Here is a 25,308-nt window from a genome sequence, read left to right on the forward strand (position 1 = left end):
GCCAGAGCAATGACTTTCTCCTTCTGAGTAGGCTCCCCCACACACCTGGTTCTCTAGCTACAGGAGGCTAAACAGAGCAATCTCAATTTAGAGCCAATCAATTTAGAGCTATGCGATGACCTTCAATCACCATCGGCAAGTTTGGAAAACTGTCAGTAATTCCACCAAGATCAGCATGGGTAACCGTAGTACCACTACCAACAAGAGAGACAAGTTCACAATTCTGTTGCAAAAACAAGCTGTTTTGTAGAAATCCTCAGCCTCTGTAAATTAAGCATTCACTCAGAGAAACTGAAGTACAGTTAAGAGCCCAATGGACTATTCAAATCAGATTTTAAAATCAAATGCCTGGTCTAATATGTTCAGAGACTGTTTGGAAGGTCTATTAACACTGAACTGATAGATATATAGATATATGCTACCTACATGTAGTTTCTTGTCCTGTAAGGGGATCACTGGCTTCTTCTCCGAACATGGCATAAACTGTGACTGTATATTCTGTATTTGGCAACAGTCCATCCAGTTCAAGATCTGTTGAGGCCTCCCCAATTTTTATCTAAAAACCACATAAAAAAAAGACACATTATTTCTGAAACAGTTCATAATAGGGAAGAATACTAATTACACACTTGAAATTAGATATGTGATCAAATGCTCTGCTGAGCGTTTGTCTGATACTGTGTCTGCAGAACTTTGCTCAAGATTTGGGGATATTGCACAATAATTGAAACATCAAAATTGTCAAAAAGCCAAACACATAGGTAAGAGGGCTTTAAAAGTCACTACTCATACTAGCAAAAACAAAATTGCTAGTTCTCCAGAACTAAGGTCTTTTCATTTCCAGCTACCTTTTGTTTCATCTTCGGTCACAGACCTGAAAATCACATGAAATCACTGGAGGAGCTGATTTCCATTCCCAATGAGGCTCAGATTTGTTGCTGTTTGAGGTGTGCATCATTTTCCTTCTCCACCTTTCACAGAGAGCCATATGGACTGACTATATTTATTTCTTTAAGGTAAAGCTTAGGCCTCCTGAACCACCTAGTTCTCAGGGAGGCCCCATTTTTAACAGAATACAGTGCTCACAGCCACTCATTTATCAGACAGCACAAGTCTATACCAGCTTTCAGTAGCTTCCTGCACTGAAAGCTCACATGCCCCTGCATGCTTTTGAGTGTTTTTGCTTGAACGCAGATGTTGTACATAACCTTAATTACACATACAGAAACTTGAGCATAAAAACTTTAAAATCCTAGATCAGAAGTTCCGTTGGAACTATGCTAGCAACTTTAGAAAAGTCTATTGGTTTTACTATTTTAGTGACAAAAGACTAGACTTTGCCCTGTCCCACCTTCTTTTCCTTCTAAATAATGTGTTCTAAAATCACTTTAGATGGAAGGCATTATTTTTAAATTTAAAAGTAAAGGTTGAACAGAACTAAAAGAAAAAAACAATGAAGGTCAGACCTACAAATGGTATTTACATTTAAAGGCCCTGATGAGAACAAAAGCTAAAGTTCATATTCTTCAGATAGCACACTTAGAAAATATCTTAGTTTTACTTTACTTTCTTTCTTCCTTTGAGTGTTAGTCTTATACAATGCTTACAGTATCATCTCATACATAATTTCAAAAGGGTCACTTAAATACAGCTGAAGTTGTTGCATTTTTATGACAACGACATATAAAAATAACCAATTGGCACTTGCACTTTATTCATAGTCTGTGACATATACAGTACTTGATGTAGTCATGGAAAAAAACTGCAAAGTATTTGCCGATCAAGTTGGAGGTTAAAGGACACGTACTAGTTTATTCTTTAAAAGACTGATTTTTTTTAATAACTGCTATACAAATGAAAGCACAATACATCACCTCTTTCTCATCTGCTGCCAATCCTTCTGTGAGGGGAGCATATAGGATCATGTAACCTGTGGCACCCGCTACTCCGTTCCACTTCACTCTCATGCTGCCCTGCGACACATCGTACAATTGCAGATCCGATGCCATTGGCAAGGCGACTACAGTGGAACAAGAGAGAGTCAATTCAGTTGTCTCACTTGAACAACCAGCTATTATTCAAAGAGTTTATTTTACCCCAGGAAACACAAAGGAATACAGTTATCTCCACGCATGGGAGTACTGTCTGTATGCTACAACTATGAAGAGATGATTGGTACATAAGAGATCGCAGAACTAGACAAACAAGGAAATTATGACCTAAACCAATTCTAATGCCAGGGAAGAGCTATGCCTTAGAAAGCATTTCAGCTATTTGTCCTAAATGGCTCTGAATACTTCCAGTAGGAGGACTGCTGTTCTTTGAGCACCAAATTGCACCAATTGCTCTGTTCTGATCTCACCCTTCCTCCTCCCTGATCTGAAGGAGGATTACCAATCGCTGTTGAAGAATATGCAGGGTTGCTATTAGGAACCAGTAGCATTTTTAAGGGATGGCTCTTGCTAGGAATAGGAATAGTTCCCAAGCCAGAGCATGGGTGTGACAGCCACAAGGTACAAAACCCTGGAGAAAATCCGGGATGAGCACATTGCAAATGTCAAAATATTTAGACTATAAACTGTTGCATGTTTAAGGCCTGGACTGTTCAAACTGGCTCCCAGGCCTGTGTCAGTGGGATACTGCAAATATGGGCAAGATCATCCATTGCAAATCATGGTGAATAATAACCTGGCAAGTGAGAGCAGGCTGAGTGATATTCAACCAATATTAGGAGGTTTACTTGTGAATTTAAGGCACTGATACCAGAACATAGCACCAATCTGGGTTCCTGAATATTTATTTGCATTTCTGTAACTCTTTAGAGTAGCATTTTGCACTTCCCTGTTGTCTTCACTTTCTTCCTCTCACAAAATAACATCCCAAGGTCTCTTAACTGCTGTTACACCATTTACAGATCCCACCAAAATATCCAGTCACTGGAGAGATATGAGGGAACTTTGACTTCTCTTTTGGAACTTCTAAGTCCCTAAAATGACTGAAAGGGTCTGAAAAAAACAGAGGGCTATTGCTAACTGATATCAAGCCTTTAATATTAGGAACTCAGAGAGACCATAATAAGCTGGATGTTAAGCTGCTATTAAGCTCTTCTTTGTATACTTCTGAAGAATCTGATCTGCAAACAAAGATTCAGCAACAAATTCTAACTACAATCACAGAGCTTCACTAATCTCCTTGTCCAAACAAAAACTGCACCCTGTCTAGTTGATTTCTCCAAGAAATAATTTATCCCTTACACTGTGTTCAACAAGCTCTAACAGAGCTCTTAACTCCCCATGTACAACACCAAGCTAGCCTCTTGTTCATTGAGGCCGTTCACTCAGTCTGTAAGTGGTGGCAGAACTTCAACCTACGCCTCTCTTTAGGTTTCTACTTCCAGGTTACCCATCTACATTTCCAAACCTTTAATAACCTACCTCCATCCTATTTAAATCCTTGTTCTTGTGTTGATTTATATTCCTATGAATTCCCACAACTCCTCTCATTACAGGGAGAAACTGCCCATGAATATTTTCAAGTGTACTTCAGACTCTGCTCAGAGCTCCATTCAGATCTCTGATACTTACAGCAAGAAACTACATGTTGAGATATCCTGAAGGCACTTGGTTCCACAGTGTCTCATTCCTACTCAAACTGCCCCAGAATCAGAGAGAGAGTATCCATCACCTGTCCTTTTCCTTATTTTGATTCTAAAAATCCATAACAAAATATTTCCTAACTTGTGACTTGTATTTTACCTCTCAACAGGAACTGGAAGATATCCTGGCAATAGATATATTAGATAATATATCTAGATAATAATAGATTAATGAAGAGGTGACTGGAAATAAAACATGGTATTTTCTACTGGAATTTTCAGCTGAGGAGTTCAGAATCTCAAATATGAATATCTAGTAGATAATGCTGGTTTAGTTTATTCCAGTTGGTTTTAGTCAGTTTAATTTATCCATGTTACTAGAATAAACTAAACCAGGTAAAATATATATTTGCAGCAAAATTAAAACATGAATGGATTTCATATTTATTTCAAGTTAGAAGCAACCATTAAAGTCACAAAACATTCTAATTATCTGTACATTATGCATATACATACATCTGTTTAGATACCTGTAAACCATTTTCAGTGTTCCATATGAACACAAATGCAATTGGTGACTACTTTCATCTGTCAGTATCTCACACAAAGGCAGGAATGTAAAGTACAATTTTCCATAATTCTCCATTAGGATAGTAAAAAATACTTCAAAATTGCAGATATTTTAGCATGTGGAGTGATTAATACTTGCACATGTCAAACTATTACTTCCAACACACTATCGAAGACAGATGTATAAATTGCTTGATGCTGCATGACCCTGGGGTGTGATTTGATCACATCTCAGAAAGTCAGCAGGACTGGGCTCTGTCAGAACTTGACTGGGTGACTTCAAAGGAATTCCAGGTGCAGTACAAAACAATCCTGTTGGCTCAGTATGTGACTGCTCCCTCTGCCTCAATAAATTAAACAGGTCCTAACACTGTGTTGTGGGGTGTAGTATGGTTGGAGATGACATTTTGGGAGACTGAGACCAATTGAGAAGTCTCAAATAATTTTATATTATTATGTTTTATTTTCAGATCACGAAGATCTGCACTGACACAGAATCAAATAACCATTTAGTATGAAAGTCACCTCTGGAGATCATCTGGTCTAACTAACTTTCCTGTTCAGTCAGACTCAGCTAAAGCAGGTTGCTCAGAACCTTTTCTAGCTGGGTTTTAAATATCTCCAGAGATGCAGACTCCACAGCCTCCCTGGACAACCTATTCCACTGTTTGACCACCATCACAATAAAACTGTATATTCTCCTGTTCAAATTTAATTTCATGAGTTTTTAATTTGTGCTTACTGGCTCTTGTCCTATTAGTGGGCATCACTGAGAAGCATCTGGTTCACTCTTCTTCATTCCCTTGCATCAGGGATTTTGACATAATTGGTGAGATCACCTGGGCTTTCTCTTCCCAAACTGAACAGTCCAGCTGTTTCAGACTCTTCTCCTACAAAAGATGTGCCTATCCCTTAATCATTGTGGACTTTCACTGGAGTCACTACAGTAAGTCCACATGTTTCTTGCACTGGGGAACACAGCACGAGACCCAGCATCCAGCTATGGTCTCCTCAGTGCTGAGCAGAGGGCAAGAATCACCTCCCCCAACCTGTGACAATCATTTTCTAATGAAAATGATTCATTTTCAATCATGATCCAGAAGGCTCTGGCCTTCTTTGTGACAAGGGTGCTTTGCTGATTCACAGTCAACTTGTTGTTTACCATGACCCCAGGTCCTTCTCTGAAGAGCTGCCTTCCAGCTGGTCATCCCTCCGCGTGTACTGACACATGGGGTTGTTGCTTCCCAGGGCAGGACTTTGCACTTCCCTTTGTTGAACTACATAAGGCTAAATTTGTTTTCCTCTTCACATTGCTTCCCAGATTCATCTCCAAGTTGGCCCTGGCTTTCCTACACTTATCCCTGCAAGATCAGACAGCAACTCTGTACTTCTGTGTCATCTGCCTATTCTTCCATCTCTTATAAACTTCCTTTTATGTCTGAGCTCTGTTAAGAGTTTCTTGATTATCCATGCTGGTCTCCAGTCACCTTTGGTTGATTAGCTACTTGTTAGTAGGGACCTTTCTTGACCTTGTAGGATGCGATCTTTGGGTATCAAGCCGCTCGTCTGGATCCCTCTTCTCTCCAGGGCCATATCCCTTCAGCTTCTTCCCAGCACATCTCTGAAGACACTAAAGACTGCTATCCTGAAATCCAGAATTGTGGTCCTCCTTCTTAAACTCCTCCCTCCTCTTAGAATCCTGAATTCTACCATCTCATGATCATTACAGTCAAGGCTACCTGTGACTTTAACATCCTCCTCCCCACATCAATTCTTCCTTGTTTCTAAGTACCAGCTACAGCAGAGCACCTTCCCTTGCTGGCATCTTGACCAATTGTGTCAGGAAGTTGTTGTCAAAGCACTCTAGAAGTCTTGTAGATTGCTTTAGCCCTGTGCTGATCTTCCAGCAGGTATCAGCTATTAATACATCCCATATGGACATAAGTCCACATATGGACTTCCAGTCTCCTAGTCTGAACACATAAGTTCCTCTTTACTTCCCTTCCTAGTATCTGTAATATTTTCTAAAAAAAGTAACTGCATTTCGTATACAAATACCCAAAACTGTAAATGTATTGTCTTACAATATCCCAAATCACCATTTTACAGACAGAAAATAATTGAATCATTGATGAAGAAACGTACAGAAATCTTTGAAAATCTTTGGAAATCACATGCAGGTATTTCTGGTCCCACCTAATCCTCCCCTCATAAGATCATCTTCAGCCACAAACCTACTTCATAAAGTTTGGCTCCACACCCAACACATAGGAATGTTCCAATTTAGGGTTCAATACAATTGACTTCCAAGTTCATCCCAGAGATAAAAACTTTCTCAGTGTTTAAATATTCACAGAGAATTTGGACTTAGGAACTTAGCCCAGAATTAATTCAAACTAAAATTAATTTAAAGCAAATGCACTAAAATAAACTAAATTGAAAAAGACTCCCTTCTGTATTTCTTTTTCAAAAAGACTAACACTTACACAGTTTGAGAAAATGCAGACAGTCAAATCTGCAACAAAGATGCTAAAGATACTTACGTGTAGTTTCTGTTCCACGGAGGCCCTCACTAGCAGCATTTGAGTATATGGCAAATACAGCTATCTGGTATTCAGTTAAAGACATCAGGTTTTTCAGAACTGCTGTTGATACGCTTCCATCTACCACAACCTGTTTAAAAGAAAATTTCACTAAATATGCATTAAGCAAACTAACCATATTATCCTCAAATCAATCAATTCCTCTTCCAGGCAATTTTTACATTGGCATTTCTAGTAAAAAGGAAAAAAGGAGACAAAATATAATCTTAGTTCAATCCCTTTGCCCTTTGCCATTGCACTCAATTTTATAAGCTGTCAGATAAAGCGAGAAACTTGTTCCACTGCATTTTTCCCTGTCTCCAGAATGCTCAAGTCCTACTCAGATAATCACCTCTCTCCAAATTTTGCATGACAAATTGTAAATGTCCCAAAATGTACACACATATCATCTTCTTTTATGAATAATTATTTTCTTAGAACTGAAAATCTGCCTTGCCATCAACTCCTACCTCTTCTGTTCTTGTAAACAGATGGGTGCAGGAGGAAACTACAGAACTGGTTTAAGTAACTGTACGTGTAAGAAAAATGTGGAGATTTTACCCCATCCCCTGAAAGTGCTTATTTTTACACTTTACTCCTTTACTTTACATTGTAGACAGAAAAGCAGCCTAGCTACTACCTAACCTTCGTCACCATCCAGTGTGATCAGTCTCCTTTCTGTAGTGGGCTTCAGAGCCCACACAAGGAATTTCAGGGTAGATTTAAAATAAGACCATGGATCTCCTGTCTGGTTAGTTGCTGCTGTTGCATTAAAAATTTCTGGGAAGCTTTTCCTCCTGTTACCTCTTCCGGTGGTCCTCCTCGAGTGGGATAGTACACAACCCTGTATTTTTCCACTTTGCCTGGTGCATGGGTCCAGCTAACCCGGAATCCTCTAGCTGTTACCTCTGATGTGACCAAATCCGAAGGAGCCCCAAGTGAAGCAATTGTTCCTAGGTTAGAGACAACAAAATTTTTTTATTCCCTTCTGCATAATGATTATTTGGTTTGTTGTATTTGCTGAAGCTCTAAAGATCATTCCTCATCAGTAGTGTGGCTACTACACACTCACTTAGGTTATTTTCAAGGAAACAAATAAGTCATAATGAGTACTGCACATGGAGTTTCCCTGGGACTAAGTTTCCCCGGTCTTTCATAAACCTTTAAATGAAAAAGACAAAACACAAAACTAAGCCTTCCTGTCCTTCCTCACATCACTTTATCAAAACCCTTCCTTCTGGTTTGTTTTTTTTGTTCTAGGTTGCTTTCTTCCCAGTTATGAAGAACATAGAAGTACGTATGTGATCTTGTGATCTCCTGTGCTCCTCTGAGGATGGAATCTGATATGCTGTCTGTCAGCCAACTGAAGAGATGCAGTGAACAGTCATCTTCTCTGGCAATAATTCCTTTCCACAAAGATGTCTCATCTCTCTATGGTTTTTTCATCCTCTCCCTCTCAATTTCTCAACTGACTATTCCCTCTACAAGACACAGCTAGTGTTCTGTATTTCTTCCAGTTTTCAGGTGAATAAAAGAGCAAAAAGATGGAATGAAGCCTTACTAACACACACTTCTTCATAGCACAGGTAGAAATACCTGTGAAAGACAGACTTCCTTACTGATATATATTTCCAGCTTACTGAAAAATCACTCAGCATTTCTCTGATATTAAGGAATCAGAAACCAAGAATACAAACAAAATCCACTGGAGCCTTTCAGAAAGAATTTCCTCACGGAGAACTGTTTCTCTGGTAAATTGCAACATTTTTGCATGGCCATTTCTTTTGTTCAGAAAAGCAAAAAAAACTGTAGTCAGTGGAAACTTTTTCATGTAAGAACAATTTTCTTCACCACCATCTTTTCTTGTGTGCTGAAATATATTTTGTGTGTGTTAAAAAAGAGAAAAAAGCTGTCATCAGAAAAGGACAAAGCAATCTAAATAGTTGAAACTTCTGAAAACTTATGAGATAATAAAAACAGTAAGTTAGGAGATGGAAAGTACAGCACAAATGTAACAATTCCATGTGCAGCTGTTAAACTAATTTATCCCCAGATCTGTGTATAATAAAAAGAATTTCCTTACCCACCATTTTGAAATAATTACAGCAGACTGAATTTTTGTATTTTTTGGTACTACCAAATACCATAATATTTACCACTATCAGAGAGCAAAAAGATCACAGATATCAAAGCAAGAATAAAACATACCTAGGAAGATAACTTCCCTGACAGTGTACCTTCTTGCAAGCAACAGAATATACAGCACGACTTAAGAGCCAGAAGCCAGCCTAGAACTTAGACTTGTAGCCCTAAGTTCATCGTAAGTTACGTTACGTTTTGTTTCTTATTCACCTTTGATTTCCTTTTCCTGTTCCTCTACTCGTGAGCACACTGTTCTGGTAAGACCTTCAACAATGGTATGCATGAAGTTAAAGTCAGCCACGTTGTAGACGTGTGTGCTGTCAGGTTCAGAAGCAATCTCTTTGAGTTCATTTATATCTGCATTCTTTACACCTTTTATCGGAAAGAAAAATGAAAATATTCGCAATGAAAAAGAAAAAATCCTGTATACCCAGGGATTGTTAATAAAAACTTATTAATATCCAGTTCTATTCATTTTAATGACCAACTGCAGATTGTTCTGTTGTTAAGATGTTAATTCAAGACTTCCATTTCTGCCAGCACAAGTGGCATCTTTTCAGCTGTCTCCTGATAATGTAGCATCCATATATACTGCTAAATTCCAATTATAGCAGCAATGAATTGGAGAACGTATTAAAATATATAAATTAACAATGATACTTACTTGATACAGACAGAAAAGAACAGTTCTTTAAATTAGAGAGCAACAGATACAAATACACCAGGGTATAATGGGACACAATATATGGATATGGCAGAATACACACCAATAGCAAACAGCTCAATGCCAGCGTCTCGGAGGTTTTTAGCAGGAGGGATAACATCATCTTGGGACTTCCCATCAGTGATCAGTATCCCAATTTTAGATACTCCAGGTCTTGCACCTGCTTCTGGCTTAAAGCTGTTTTCCAAAATGTAAGTTAAGGCAAGACCTAAAACAGAAAATATTTTTAAAGACTTTAAGAGGTGAAAATGTCCATTAATTTTGCTAATATCACAGTGTTCGTTTTTCCACTCAATTTAAAAATTGAGAAACCTTTTGATGAAGAATAAGTATAAAAGAAGAATTTATTTACTGAAAGATTAAATTCCAACAAGGAGCCTAAACTACAAAGAAGATGACATTTATTTTTAATAGCCAGTTGATCAATCAATGTACTTCAAACTGGCTATGGAAACCTAAATTGATCTTCCTGCAAATGCATCATCTTTTTTTTCTTACTCTACCAAGCTAGAACAGGAAGTTCCCTCTCCTTCTACCTACATTGCTTATATGAAAGCACATGTTCTGAATAGCTTAGTAAACCCCCATGATACAGACAATCTTAACTTTTGTTTGTTTGTTTGTTCCTTCTGATTTAAAAGCTGAAGAAGAGCTTTATTTAAGCTTAGGGAGAATCTGATTTTAATAACTGCTAATTATTTAAAGGGAAAGAAGAACAACTCTAGGACATGTCACAATGAGCTCCTATCTCAAAACTCTCTTAAGTCTCCCACAGCAAAGGTTCCTAACTCACTTTCTTCTAACATCCACATAAAATAATCATGATAATTTACTACTTCCCACCATACAGTAATTTCATTCCTAGAATCACAGTAGAGTCCTTCTGCCCTTTGTCCCTGTGCAATCATTCCTTCTACCAAAATAAAGGCTGTTGCATATTCTTTCTCCCCTTCCCTACCCACTCGAAGGAAAAAAAAAAAAAGGAAGACAGTACTTTACTTAAAGCCATGTCTGGGTCTTTGGATATATCATTCTCCTGGCAAGACAGCCAACATCAATAACTGCTGCTTTGATGACACTGGAATTGTATTCAGAGACTGTCAGACATCCCCCCTTTATCCATCACTAAGTGTCTCTGGGGCTTAAGTGCTCTAACTACCCAAAGGTCAATGGAAATCTAAAAGCCCCAGGTGCTTATTTGAAAAGTTAGGACGGCCAGTTGTCAGATATTAAAACAACATTCTTTCCTTCTACAGAATAAAGCTCTGTGCATGAACATTATGAATGGATTTTACATTTTCTTCCTAGCAGGTAAAAGATTTTACTTCTAGCACAGAGAGTTCATGTACACTTTGTTTTATGAGACCCTACCCTGATATCCAGTAAAGCCAATGGACAAGCACTTAGAAAAGACTTAAGGGACACTGGATAAAGCCATTAGCAAGCTGCAAAACCCCTATCCTTTTTGCCCTTCATAATAAGCACTAACACTTCTTAGTCTATGCAGCAGAACATGATTTTATTACAAGGAAAAAGCTAAAACATACACTGTACCTGTTAATGTATTCCCTCCCTTATATGGTAGATTACGGACTGCATCCAAAACAGCATCCTTTGTGCCATAGGCATTCAAATGCCATTCGATTCGGGGATCACCACTGTACTGTGCAAGACCTAAAGAACCAGAAATTAGGGTAATTCACTGGACAACAGAGTGGGTTTTCTTGATGTATCTACACTTTATATACTTGATTACCAATACCTTACTACAACAAGCTTACTGTAAGTAGCTCTGCTACTATACTAGAAAAACTGCATTGGTTGACAACAAAAAAACAGTATGAAGTTGTTCTGGGGGACAACTCCTCAGTTAACTTTCAAAGTCTTTTGCTCAAGTGCTAAGTAAAGGAGAAGCAAACAAGTACACATCTTCTTCGGTTTATTAACAGTTCAAGACTTTTTTTTTTTAAAGGAAAAAGTGTATTTTACTTAATACACTTTTGAACAGTAGTGGATTACAAATATAACATTTGAGCCAGTTTAAACCAAAAGAAAAGCCATCCACTGGCACATTCTTCCTCTGAAAATTAAACTGCAAGGATTTGAGCTAATGCTGACTGAAGTCAGTAAGACCGTTTCCACTGTTTTTATTTTTCCACTGACATTGCATTAGCATTTACCTAAGTTGAGGATCCCAGTAAACTGTGAGGAATACAAACATTGCAGCAGCACTATCTTATGATAGAAGCACTAGTTCCAGACGAGGATGAATCTTGCACAAAAGAAGTAGCATTAAGCTGTTAACTCTCCTGAACTGGTAACATTTTTACACTGTTAAGAAATATTGGGGAAAACGATGGCACCTTACCTACTCTTGTTTTCTCAGATCCCACATTGAAAGCGGAAACCAGGTTTTCCAGGAACAGTCGAACGAGCCTGAAATTGAATCTGCCAATACTCCAAGAACCATCTACTAGTATCACAATATCTGCAATTGCTGGAGTTTTACAGGTAAACAGGCTTCCTGTAAATCATTAAAATTAAAACAATATTATTAATTCAACAATAAAGTTGTAACTCAATAAATATATGCCTTCTTCCTCCCACTAAGCTTAATAATTAAAGCTTTCTTCCATGGTCCAAGTGAGAAATAAGCAAAATTACTAAATGTGTCTGTTCTATATTCAGTAATAGAACAGTCTGGCCATTATCTACTCCATTTCTTTCATCAGGGTGTTCAAAATTACTGTTGGGAGACCCACGAAAATAAATCCTTTTCCTAAAAATACAATACTTGAGAAAGAAAAAAAATTAACTGCCATATAACACAACCAAACCAGCAGTTCATTTTCATTCCCAATGTACATATACAGTTTCAGTCCCAGTACACAGTTCATGACACTTAACCTTAGGCATAGACAATGCAGAGACAGCTACCTAGAGATGCAGACATCCAAAACAGTTATCAAGGCCCCTTTTACAGTCAACATAGAAAACCAGGTGTTTCTATACATCTCAACAGCTCTGTAGAAAACCATAAGCTGGCACTGTAGACTTGTGAAGTTAGAAGTGAATTTCACCCCTGGGAGTTTAGAGCAAAACTGGAAGTCAGTTGAATCTGCTGTATTAAACCTAAGTAGGAGGCACTCAATACAGCAGAGGTAAAATGCAAAGACCTCAGATTCAAATTCACAGTCTCTAGAAGAATGAGCACCACATGAAGCTTTAATCTTACAGATATACGTAAAACACAAAAATACAAGAGCATTAAAAAAATGATGAGAATTAGCAGAGATGCATGTTAATGGTCTCAATAAGGTTTAAAAAGCTAATGGGTAAATCAGAGGAAATGGAAGTAGAGATTAGACACAAATTGCACAATAAATCAACTGAGAAGCCTAAACAGAAGTGCCAGTTTGAGAAAATGACAGGAAGGGAAGTAAGAGAACAGAAAAGGTTTCTACAACCTCAGACACGACTGCCACATGCAACAGAAGTGTTTATGCGACTGTGAAAGTAAAGTTGCTGAAACAGTGGACACATATTGCAGGAAAGGAAAGCAAAGGAATGATGTTACACAGGTATAACAAGCAAGAGCGTATATTTGAAGTACAAATAGAGTGAACTCCCCAGCAGACTGACTCTAGAATAAGGATGGAAGTAGGAAAGCCAAAGTAAAGCAGGTGAGTAGAAAAGACATGATGCATCATGAACCATTTAGGGATGAAAATCATGGTCCTGAATACAGTAAAAAACAAATATAGATTACTGAAATAAGCTGCAGTCCAATTTTTTTCATCATTTGTGTAAGGATCCACTTCATAAATTAGTTCACAAAGAACACCAACACCTAACATGGTACTAACAGGAATCACCAAGTACACTGCTAGAAATTAACTGATCTTGAGCAGAGATGTTCAGCAAATAAAAGAAGTAATTCAGTAAGAAATAATAAAAAAGGTGCTCGCATTAGTTCACAAGAAGCTCTCCTGTTACAGAGGGAATAAACCACATGGCTAGCAACTGAAAATTCTGACACCATATTATCAGTGACAATCTTTTCATTAAATACAAAACGATAGCCTCACAAGCAACAACAATCTGATGTGCAGAAGGTCTTCAATTGGTAATAATTAACAGTTAGATCCGTACTATAGTGAAAATCCACTGAGCATTAAATCCAGTCCATAAAGTTACAGTTAATGTCTTAAACATGTACTACAAATGTTTTTAGAAGAACAGGGAACATTTCCTACGTGCAGCTAGCAGTGCAGAATGAGTTCTAAACACATGACAAAAATTCCACTTACAAAGATGCCAAAACAAATATTTTATTTTAGTTTTTACAGTACAAGACAACGCTATTTGAATTGGCAACACATTTTAATGTATCAACACTGGGGAACATTTAGTAATCATCAGAAAAATGATCTTAAATTGGAAGATAAATCCAATGGAGGTCCAAATCTTTATGTCACTGAAGTCAACAGGAAAAATTCCCTTGATTTCAGTGGGACTTGAATCTGTTTTGTGATTTAATAGGAACCTACTGGTCATGGCAAAATTAATGTTTTAAATATCTTTGCCAAATAAACTTCCTCTTAATCAGTCTGCATTACTTGCAGTATTTGTCTTCCATTAACAAGCAGTTCAATTGTGCCATTCTCCCACTGGCCATGATCAGCATCGCCAGCTTCAAAAGAACTCCTGGCAAACTAAAATGCTGTTCAACACCAGGAAGAATGAAAGCACTGGACCCCTGATTCACATCCAAGCAGCTGTACTACAGCACAGATGTACCTTTTCAGTATTATCACAGCAGTTTAATCATATAGTCCAATGAGAATAACAGGATTTGTGTGGCTGTATTTTCCTTCTCTACTTCTAAAATCTTATGCTGAGTATGAAACCCAGTTATTACTCTGGGTCTTAACCATTTCATATCAACAAGTTTTGCCTATAAGGCTTCTTTAATCCTGCAGTGATGGCTTTGTGAATAAAAGCTTTTATTGTTTTTTTAAATCCATTCAGCTAGGCAAAATCCAAAGAATAAAGAAAACAATAACGACATTCCTTTCAATATTTTATTTCCACATCATCAGATCAGAGCAAATAGTATAATGCAATTATTTTTTTGTTAAAGAAACATGTGGTTTGATCCAAGATTGTACTGCAAGGTCACAGTGTGAAAATTTGATTCGTTCTTCGTAGGTGGGAGATACTTGTTGAATCTTTTCTGCATAAAACATTTAGGTTTTGTTACTTCTGTACACCCACTATTTGCTTATGTTTTCTCCTTGTTGTACTTAAAAGAATTGTAGAAAGTTCCCTAAAACGGAATAAACAACAGTGAGATATTAAACAGAATAACACACTGATAGAAATCTTTACAACCTGATAGGAATTCAAACACCATGACATCCTAGTTTAGAAAGTTAGTCTAAAAGCCACAGTGGGTAGCAAATAATTTCTGCACCCCACTGGGATTAGCCAGTTTCCATTACCAGTTCTTGCAAATGTCTTTTTCAATGATCTCTCCATATAACCATACATGGTCATGAATTCCTGGAGAGTTTGAGCATAATTTTGAACATTTCAACTATCTACACATAACTTTAATAGGCAATTTTCCCAAGAATCTTTCTTAAAGGAGGATGACAGGAGAGTATTCCATATAAACACTGACTGTTGAAAGCTTTATAAGGTCCACTACAAGTTTCAATAGTGCACTCAGGTTATGCTTATTTCCCTTTTACTCAGTCACCAAGAAATGAGCAGTGAGAAAGAAGGTCCCACTTGCCTCTGAATTACACAATACTCACCACTTCCAAGAGCAGGACAGCAGGGAAGAGATCAGGTATTACCCAATTTTGCATAGTGTTTCCAAATGTTATTTAGAAAGCATTATTATACTTCAAGTGCTGCATTCCACAACAAACAATAACAGAGCCTGTGATTTTTAGGTAAGCAAAAATAACAGAATTGCACATATCACAAAGTTAGAAGAACTTATATATTTTACAACAGCAGCTGTCTTCAGTGCATCCACCTACAACTGGTGGAGAATTTTTATGGGGAGAAAGTAAATTAATGGACTTTCTATAACAAATATACAGTCTTCCTAGCATTACTTGGCAGAAGGAACTTTCCACTCTGCCAGGAAGCTAACTGAGGAGGCAGGGACTTGGTCTGCTCATTTCTGCTTGTCACAGATGAAGGAACAGGCTCAAAATTTCACCTTCAAAGGCACCAGCATACAACTAAAGGCTACCAGCAATGTTTTATGGCAAGGTATTTGCACAAAATCTGCTTCAGTGTTGCCAAAAATCATATCATCAAGAATTTTTGTTCCTTTTTTTCAGGGAAACCTTTCGAAGAATAGCCAGCATTGAAGGAGCTTTGCATCTACCAAGTTAAGTTTCCTACTTTTGATTCCTCAAGCCCCAGATGCTAAAGGTGATGCTTTTGCTTGCACTTCCAATATGCAAGTGCTACAGCACTATCAAGACCATGTCAAAATTTGGCTGAGAGTGAAGCCAATGATGGCAATACTGAAAAAAAAAGATCCAGCTAGAATTTCCTGGGATAGAGGGAGAGTTATTGGAGCCTGCAAAACATGACCCTTGAGACATCCTATTAAAGGGAATGGAGTGCAGTGAGGCCTGGGAGGGGCTCTGGCAGGGCAGGGGTTGCACAGAGCACAGCAGGGTCTGCAGGCTTCTGGAAACACCGACCACCTCTCCGTTGGTGCATTTTCTACCCATGGCTGTTCCCTCACACATGCATTCAGTGAGCAAGTGAGCAATGGCAAAAAACAAAAGTTGGACAAAAAAAAACCTGCAAGCCTTACTTAGACAGAAATACAAAACCATGATTTTTAAACTAGAGTAGTGGCTCTTTGACCCTTGGAGTTAATACAACTACTCTTTCAAAGTTCCTTGAAAGTCAAAAGGAGAAGCAGCAAATATAGGCACTGCTACATGGGAGGACCCAGTGCCTTAGACAAACCAGTGCAATTTGCATTCAGTCATGATATGTTTTGCAGAAATACATTTGATATTTTGCCTCCCCTTGGTATGAAACCCTGTTCTCATTTTCAAGAGCCAAAACACACACTTCTGCTAGAAGAAGTTAAGACTATAATTCTTTCTGAGTCTGCAATATGTCGTTTCCTTTCTTACTCCCTGTCACAGTGGAAAAGTCAAATAATATATATATGTAGAAGAAAGTTCAAGTAGGGGTCAGTAATAATACAGTATGAATAGAAGACTCATTCATGGCATAACAAAGCACAAAATGCAAGAAGCTTGTTGACAGAAGCAAGTGAAAAATACCTTGTGAATAAAGCATGAATAACAGAGAACAGCCAGTCCTCCACAGGGATTGACAGCACCACAGTTGAGCAGAAGCACCACTGAGGACAAGGGTAATGTAAATCTACATCAGCAAAATGTCACTTCTTTTTTAAAAAAAGGGTTAAAAAAATACAGGGACATGAGGCAGTGTTCAGCTCCAAAATTGAGTAACTCACTAGTCCACGCTCCTGACATTGATATTACTGCACTGTGTTGGTGATATCATCATTGCACTTGGACCTCAGTTTAACACATCCCATATGTCAGGTCACGGACCAGACAATTCCATACAGCGTAACTGTTGTTCTGTGAACTAGATCCAACCATAGCTTGAATTTGAAGGACTCGAATGCTGGAACATCATTAGGCTGAAAGAGCAGCCCAACAAGGTTAGAAGTTTGTCCATGCTCTCTAGGAAAAAAAAAATAAATTAAGCAGCCAGCCTTTTCCCATGGAACTTACTCTGTTCCAGGAAACCAACAGAGGCCAACTGGTATGCCTACAAATTTGTTATTTGGGGGAGTTGGAATATTAAGACTTACTGAATCTGTTGCGTCCAGTCATATCACATTTGACTGTGAAAGCTGTAGAGTTCAGTAATTTTGCTTCTTTCAAAAAGTACACAGTAGTAAGTAAATACTATTTAAAGCATACCTTCTGAATTTAAAGCCACAAAACCAATTAAAGCAGTAGCTGATAACACATTAATTACCTACATACACTGGTGATGATTCTCAAGTGTGAGAGAAGGAAGCAGCCATTTTCTATGCACATTTACATACACACTCAATGACAGTTGTACTTCAGAAGTAATCAGAGTTTAGAAGAACTTTTAGAACTTTCTTCCTAAATCTGAACTTTTTAATTTACTTGAGAGACAAAATAAATATAAAAGGTAACTATGAAAGAATGCTGATCTTTTCTTGCAGACCATTGTTGATTGATAGCACTGAAGCACCTGATGTCTGCTGCAGCTTACCAAATAGCAACACTAAACACTCTTGGTCTGTGCACATGGATAGGAAAATACATTTTAAAATCCCTCTGCACTTATACTGAGAGTTTAAAACAGTTGTTTTAATTTCTCTTCCAAAGGGCAGCGTGTCAACACAGAACAAAGCACGCTGCTGGTCTTTCCTGAAACTGAAGTTCAACATGGCAAGATGCCGTGTCCATTTATCCACGACTTACACTGAAGATGATCTGTGACCCTCCTGGAAAGTAAACGAAACCTATTAAACTCTTCTGCAGATTACAGTGATCATTCTCTACTCTTTCCTCTCACTTCTGCAGCTGAGTGCATGAATGTTTTAAATGAAACAGCTGTCTTAAAGTCTACATTACTTTTCAAGATGGAAAACTATAATTTTTTTTAATATGGCCATACTTATTCACCATCATTCATGTAACAAATATGCCAGGATTTAAAAGGCTTATTTCTCCCTTTGCTTTAGTGAAGCATGAAATCCCTGATACAGTTTTCTCTGGCTATCTAGAAGACAGTTAATCAGGGCACTTCAGACAAAACTGGTACTCAGATATCCTCAACACTAATTAAAGTGTAGATATAAATCCCTCTAACCATGATAAAGAGCTGGTCTGTGCCTGAGCTTTTAACATAACAGGTAAAGTAATGGAAAAGAGCCTGCTGAGAGAACAAGCTGTATACCTACATGAGTCAGTAAAAAAGAACTAATTAAAAACTAGTTGAAGCAAACTGCTACAGCACTATTAAATTACAGCTCATTATTACAGCTCTAGGTACATAGGACGTTCTGGTCAGTGTGTCTAGCAACAAAAAGGATGGTGCAATAGTTACAGTGCAGAAGACTTCCAAATTCAAGGCCCTATATTACCTTCAAGCAGTTCTTGAAATAATATTTTCATAATGTAACCAGTGTAAATGTGTGGTGATCTTTAGAAGCATCACTAATTTGGGATGTCACATGTCAATCCACAAAATCCCAGGATGCCATTCATGCCATCTTGAATGTAGCAATTCTTCCATTCTCTAATTAGCAGAGATGTCTGAGTGACCACTTAACTCTAAGAAATCTTTAGCTCCCAGAATCACAGGTGGGAAGGGACCTCTTCAGTCCAGTGAAACTGCCCTGATCAAAGCAGAGACCACAATGGTAAATTGCTTCAGGCCACGTTCAGTCTCCAAGGATAAACCTGAGTAACCTGCTCCAGTGTTTTACCATCCTCACAGTAAAAGAAGTGCTTTCTTTGATTAAATAGAATTTACGGTTATTTTAGTTTGTGTCCACTGCCTCTTGTCCTTTGACTGGACTTCATCAAGAAGAATTTCCACCTTCTTTATTTATTCCAGTGTGTATTTTTACACATTGGAAAGGTATCTTTCACCTGCTGTCCTACAAGCTGAATACTCCAGCTATCTCAGGCTCTCTCCTCTTATGAAAGATGCTCCAAGCTCTTAATCATCATCACGACCCTTCAATGGTCTCATCCCAGTAAGTCCATGTCTTTCTTCTACTGGGGAGCCAGCCCAGCACTGGACACAGAACTCCACATGTGGCTTCACCAGGGCTGAGCCGAGGGGAAAAATCATCTCCCTCAATCTGCTGACAACTTTCTTCCTAACATAGCCCAGGAGGCTGTTTGTCTTTTTTACTACAAGGGCCCATTGGTGGTTCATGGTCAACTGGATGTCCACCAAGACTCTCAGAGCCTTTTCTGCAAAGTTGCACTCCAGCCAGTCGGTCACCAGCATGTCCTGGTGCCTGGGGTTACTCCTCCCCAGGGGCAGGACTCTGTACTTCCCTTTGCTAATCTGCCACAGTTTGACACTACCTCCCTGCCTATATATTGAGCTATATTTGAAAGCTGAGTTTGAAAGATTTTGAAGGTATGCAGAGAAGAGATGATATATGAGTGGTATTTCACAAGCCACAGGAGATACATCCCTGTGCTCACAATTTACTGTTTTCCCTTCCTTTATCATACTAGAAAGATCAGTGCAAAAGACCAGAAAATTTACCCCACATTTTTAGCCACATAAACAAATCAAACACAAGCAAAGACCCTGTTGAGACTAGCATTTACTTCTGAAACAACTGTCTGCATCACTACATAGCCCTAATTCTTCTAACTTTCCTGCATACAAGGAAACTAAATATGCTCAGGTATCAAGCTGGTGCTGGGCTCCACAGAGGCTCCTTTGGGCATTCCAGGAGAGCAGAGCACATGAATACAAGGCTGTGCTTACTGGGGAATAACGAGCCAAAGACACACACTCCAAACCCAGCAGTCAGATAAGGAAATAGGACTCCATGCAGACAGACTCATACAATCAGTACAGCTAACTACCTAGGTGAGAACACTTTTGAGGTAAAAAACTTGGTCCCCTTAGCCAGCTAAGTTCTGTTACAGGCTACTACCTAGCACCTTTTAACCAAGGGACATAGCTGTAACACCAAGGCTTACCCAGCACACAGGGCACCAGGCAAAAGGTGCTGACTATGAGACAGCCCAAAGTCAGTGGTCACAGCACCAAGCCTGAGAGAGTTCAAGAAGTGCCTGGATGATACTCTCAAGCACATGGTATGACTCTGGGGATGGTCCTGTGCAGGGCCAGGAGTTGGACTCCATGATCCTCGCGGAACCTTTCCAACTCGGCATATTCTGTGATTCTGTTTATTAAAATATCTGTCTGCTACCACCTTCTCAAAGCTTTTTCTTGTTCTTCCTTCAAGGTTGCCATACAAGTTTTAAAAAGTGGCAGGAGGTTCAATTTGTTACTATGTAGCTTCAGTTTCAAACATGAGGTACTGTCTTACATCAAAGAGGAGCATCACTCATGATTTACTGAGATGTTTGCCTAGAATATACATAGTCCTGAGCAAGCCTACAGACTTCCAATTATGAGAATTCATGCTGCCAGATGATGAAGAACTGTTAAGGAATGTCTCAGCAGGGTAATAATGAAAGTGTTTCAATAATGAAACATGTCAACAAGGACCCTGAATCTGGCTTAAGGGAACATTTCTTGCTGCCAGCAGAATCCAGCCATGCCAGCACACTGTGGATTGGATAGATGCTCAAGAGCTAATGACTTGAAGAAATGAAAAGCAGTCTGAAGATAATGAAAGACCATTCATTCACCTGAGCTTCTATTAATCTATCATTCGAGGATGTGAATAGCAGTCTCCCACTTCAACTAAGAATAGATAACACAAAAAAAGGTCAGTGCCTTAGGAAAAGCTACCAAAGAAAAAAAGAGCCCAGACAGGTTTTCATTTACTAATGGTTCAGATTTACCAAGCATTATATGGATTTACTATGCAGAGATATAAGGAGAAACATAACTCAAGGGTTATGAACCTGAGGATAAGCATCTTTTAACTCAGCAGTTGTGAACCTGAGTAGTTCTGGTATCAGAAGGTAGATCACTTTATGACAAAAATGAAATTTGCATTTAGGTCCCAGATAGGCTGTCTCTTTTTCTGCTCAGAGAGTAGAAAGAAAGCTGTAAAGTTGCTTTCTTTTTCTGAACTACAGATTCTTTAGATATCTATGTCAACACTGTGTCTACTCTTAAGTGAAGCAGATGCATTCAAGGAGAGTTCCTAAAAAGGGACAGGGGACAGGGAGGGACACTGTGTATAAGAGAAAGGCAATCTGTCCAATCTCCAGCTTCTGCCTAGCCTGGAACACTTGTGAGAGGCAATACACAACCACAGCCATTCATATGACGTTAACATACTGACAGATAGAAGAAAAGCAGTTCCTTCTCCAGAAAGGAAGAGCCAGGAGATAAGCAAGAATTCCTGGTTAACAATGGAAATTGGCCATCATTTCTAATGCCAAGCCTTCTATTTTTGGAAAAAAGCAAGGGTTTGCAATCTGGTATATATATAACAACCTCCAAATTAATACTCACTCTGAAACTAGGCTAAGGTAAATAAAATTTAACACAATTTTACACATATCCAGAATAGACAAGGCAGTTACAAAATATATACGAGACCCTTCTTATGTTGAAATCAGTTCCTTGCTCCAAATCTCTCTCTCTGTTCTTCTTGCTTCCCTGACATCACTTCAATCAGGGATTTCTTCTGTCAGGATCAAAGTGCACAACTCAAAGTGAACCCTTTCCCAATTCCAACTTTCATAGCAACTTTCAGGTCTTAATTTTCAAGCTTGTTTTCTCTCAAAAGTATATTATTATCTTATTCGGACTATTTCAACACACTTGCAAATAAACTAATGGCTATTTGGCCAGATGGCAGATGTAAATGCTGCAATCTCTAAATGTAGCTTGCTTGGTTTTCTCCAAAGCAACTAACAAATGACAGCAAGGGGAAAGCACATAAGAATTCTGTCCATGTCAGTGCTGATACTTCCCATCAGGTTTTTCAGCCGTGGGAGGCATGAAGGAGTCTTCCAAATCACCCTGGCCAGGTCCACAGAAGTATTGCCATTGCAGAATGAAATCCAAGTCACAAGTCAAAGGACAAAAAAGTTATTTCCTCCAGAGAAATTCTTATGATGAATTCATGGAATAAGCATTGATCATCCACAGCACAATGAGCTAAATTTTCTGGACAGTAAAGGGGAGTTTACCCAAGAGTTTCCTTGCAACAGAATCCTTCCATAAGTCCTCCAGTGACTAACAAGGAATTTCTAATACACAAAGCTCTGCATGGCAGCTCACAGGTTTATAAACTAGCCTGGAAAATTAACGGATGCCTCTCATCAAATTCTACCTTTTGAGAAGTACAGAAACCAGCATGGCTTGTATGCAGTATCCTAAATTCATATATCAAAAGAAGCAAGGGTACATTCTGACAAGTCTACTTCACCTCCTGTTTTTAACAGATATTTGCATCACCTGAAATTGAGAGAGAAGATGATGTCCAGGAGGAGTCACACAGAAGAATGGAAAGCCATCACAACACTTGGCACAAGTTAAAAAATAATCACTCTCAAAAAAACCCCATGCTCTAACACGGGTGGGGGCCTGCTGACAGGATTGCTGGGCAGGTTCTACGTGGAGTCCAGTGCAGAGATCTTCTAGCACACACCAGGATGGCGATCTGACTAGCAGTGAAACCACTGAAACCACGGTCTTCAGGCATTTCAGTAACAGTCCTATTGGCTAAGATCAGGTGGTTAGGTGCACCTTTCACTAGTGAAAGCTGAGATAGGAGACATCATGAATCCTCTGCTTGGGCTAAGATTGGGCAGAACAAAGCCAAGTGAGTCCAAAGCCAAAGCGTCTTAAACCAAAATTAGATCTAAAAAATTATTTCTGGGCTAAGTAGCTTCAGAGTGGTCAGAGGAGCATGGTGAGGGGAGCATAATTCTAAATGCTTGCCAAAGCCTTGTGGTGATCCAAAATGTTCTAAGAATGCTGCAGCATTGTCCAAGCATTCCCCAGTCTTCTCAAGGGAGGTGTGGGGATCTGAGGCCATCCGCTCTAAAGAAGCATGGAGGATAGATTCATTTCTATGTTCATATCGCTTTTAATTGATTAGTAAATGCTAGAACAACTAGATATACACCACACACTCAAGCTACTCATACTCAGGTCAAAGGACCACATGTCACTGCATGCTGCACAGTGCTGAAAGGCAGTTTTTGGTAAAGACTAGAAAAATATCTGTCAAGATGGTAAGCACAGAACTGAAAAGTAAACTGAAAAGAAAAAAAAAGTCCTGAACAGCCTCCACAGAGCATGTCCTCAGCTGTGAGGCAGTTAATGACAGCAAATGTGCATCCCATTTCATACGTGACAAGGTAATGCATCCACATGCCCCCTACAGACACTGCAAAGATGAAATATTCAAGCCTCAGTACCATGTATATACATCTTTTAGGGAAATGTAGGCAGCAGCCTACCATTGAGACAAATGCAATCAATAATTCGAAACTTCACTATAATTTGTGATGCAGACTTTAATCTACAAATGTCCAAAAATGAAACTTATCATATAGAAAGACTCCACAATGTTTAAAGAACTTAAGAAATCCCCAAGTAGGAAATGTGTTTGTTCCTATTCTGCGACATCAAGAAGGTGATGCTATAGACTAACAGTGAGGGTTATGTCTACACTTTGTAATGGAGAATAAGGTAGAACACCTTGAGCTAGCTAGTTCTGAGCAGGCTAGCACATTCACCAGGGAGAGTGCTGTACTGAACAACAGAGCTGCACTGCTCTCTGTTTTGAATTAAACGTGGTTGCATCCAGCTCAAGCAATCCTTTGATACGATATAGCACTGCACTGGAACAGAAGAAAACAAAAGGCAAGCAGAAACTTTGTGTTTCCCTCTTGTGGGAGTCCAGCATACGCCCAAAACTAAATGGTAATTACACGATCTCATGAGGCTGTCTCATGAGGTATCTTCCAAAATCTGCAACTCATTTTTATAACTTGTACTCACATTTTGATAACTTGAACTTACTTCAACAACATGGTCTGTTGATGGTTCAGACTGTTGGGGATTACTGCTTAGGGGGTAATGAGACACGGGATACAGGAACAAGCATCTGGGAGTTGTACAAGATCCAGTATGAGATGTTTAGGGGAGGAACCAAAAGCATTGAAAGGGAGGGATCAAGGTGGTTTGGAGAAGAACATGCATGGGAAAATAGGAAGACAAAGGGATCAAGCCAGTGGCTGGTTAGTAGTACTTGCTTGGCCAAGCCCTGTGCTTGATCACCTCAGACCTAGTGGGATTACATGCTTAGTCTTGCTACTGGTTGGGGCTGGGGCAACCCTGCACACTTCTACTGGGCTAAAGGGTTCAGTGGCCCCCAATGCAAGACAAAAAATAAATGGTACTGAAAGTAGAAGAGCCAAGTACCTTCCAATAAACTTTGCTTTTATCCTCTGATTGCAGAATCAGATAAATCTGCAACGGTTGAGAAGACAAGGACTGTTTAGGAAGAACAGAATGACACTGGGGGAAAATGCCCACACAGCATAGTTACGATTTCTTTTTTCTGCAGCTCATAATCAAGAGCTAAAGTGTTCTCCAGAAAGCTCAAGAAAACACTGCTAATAAGTCAGATTATAGGTTGTATAAAGACACAGTTAATGAGTTCCATAGCCAGGGAGTTCAGCAAGTAAAAAAAAAAAATAGAAAAATGCCATGACTAAAACCAACATTTGCAGTTACACTAGCCGGGATGAAGTGAGTTAAACTATGAAACACTGCCAATGGAGCAGAAGTTCAGAAGGTATTCATTCCTGTAGCTTAGTCAAATACCTCATAGCACTCATTTCACACTGTCTAGTAACACTTACTGAAGCATCTGACATTAACTAAACAGTCAAGTTAATAAATTAGATAATTAGTGTCTTCTCCTGAAT

General features: G+C 38.8%; 1 protein-coding gene across 1 annotated transcript in view; it reads right to left on the minus strand.

The window, feature by feature from the left end:
- COL14A1 (collagen type XIV alpha 1 chain) overlaps window positions 1-25,308 on the minus strand; it is a 116,450-nt gene that overhangs the window by 68,982 nt on the left and 22,160 nt on the right. The window contains exons 6-13 of the mRNA XM_018074480.2: window positions 11,982-12,137; window positions 11,168-11,287; window positions 9,657-9,821; window positions 9,100-9,261; window positions 7,552-7,700; window positions 6,709-6,838; window positions 1,875-2,020; window positions 427-556 (exon numbers count right to left, since the gene is read on the minus strand). Of these exons, the coding sequence (XP_017929969.2) occupies window positions 427-556; window positions 1,875-2,020; window positions 6,709-6,838; window positions 7,552-7,700; window positions 9,100-9,261; window positions 9,657-9,821; window positions 11,168-11,287; window positions 11,982-12,137 (1,158 nt within the window). The remainder of the gene's footprint in view (window positions 1-426; window positions 557-1,874; window positions 2,021-6,708; window positions 6,839-7,551; window positions 7,701-9,099; window positions 9,262-9,656; window positions 9,822-11,167; window positions 11,288-11,981; window positions 12,138-25,308) is intronic.

Source organism: Manacus vitellinus, unplaced genomic scaffold (genome assembly GCF_001715985.3).
Source record: "Manacus vitellinus isolate BGI_N305 unplaced genomic scaffold, ASM171598v3 scaffold_1_pilon, whole genome shotgun sequence".
NCBI classification, from domain to species: Eukaryota; Metazoa; Chordata; class Aves; order Passeriformes; family Pipridae; genus Manacus; species Manacus vitellinus.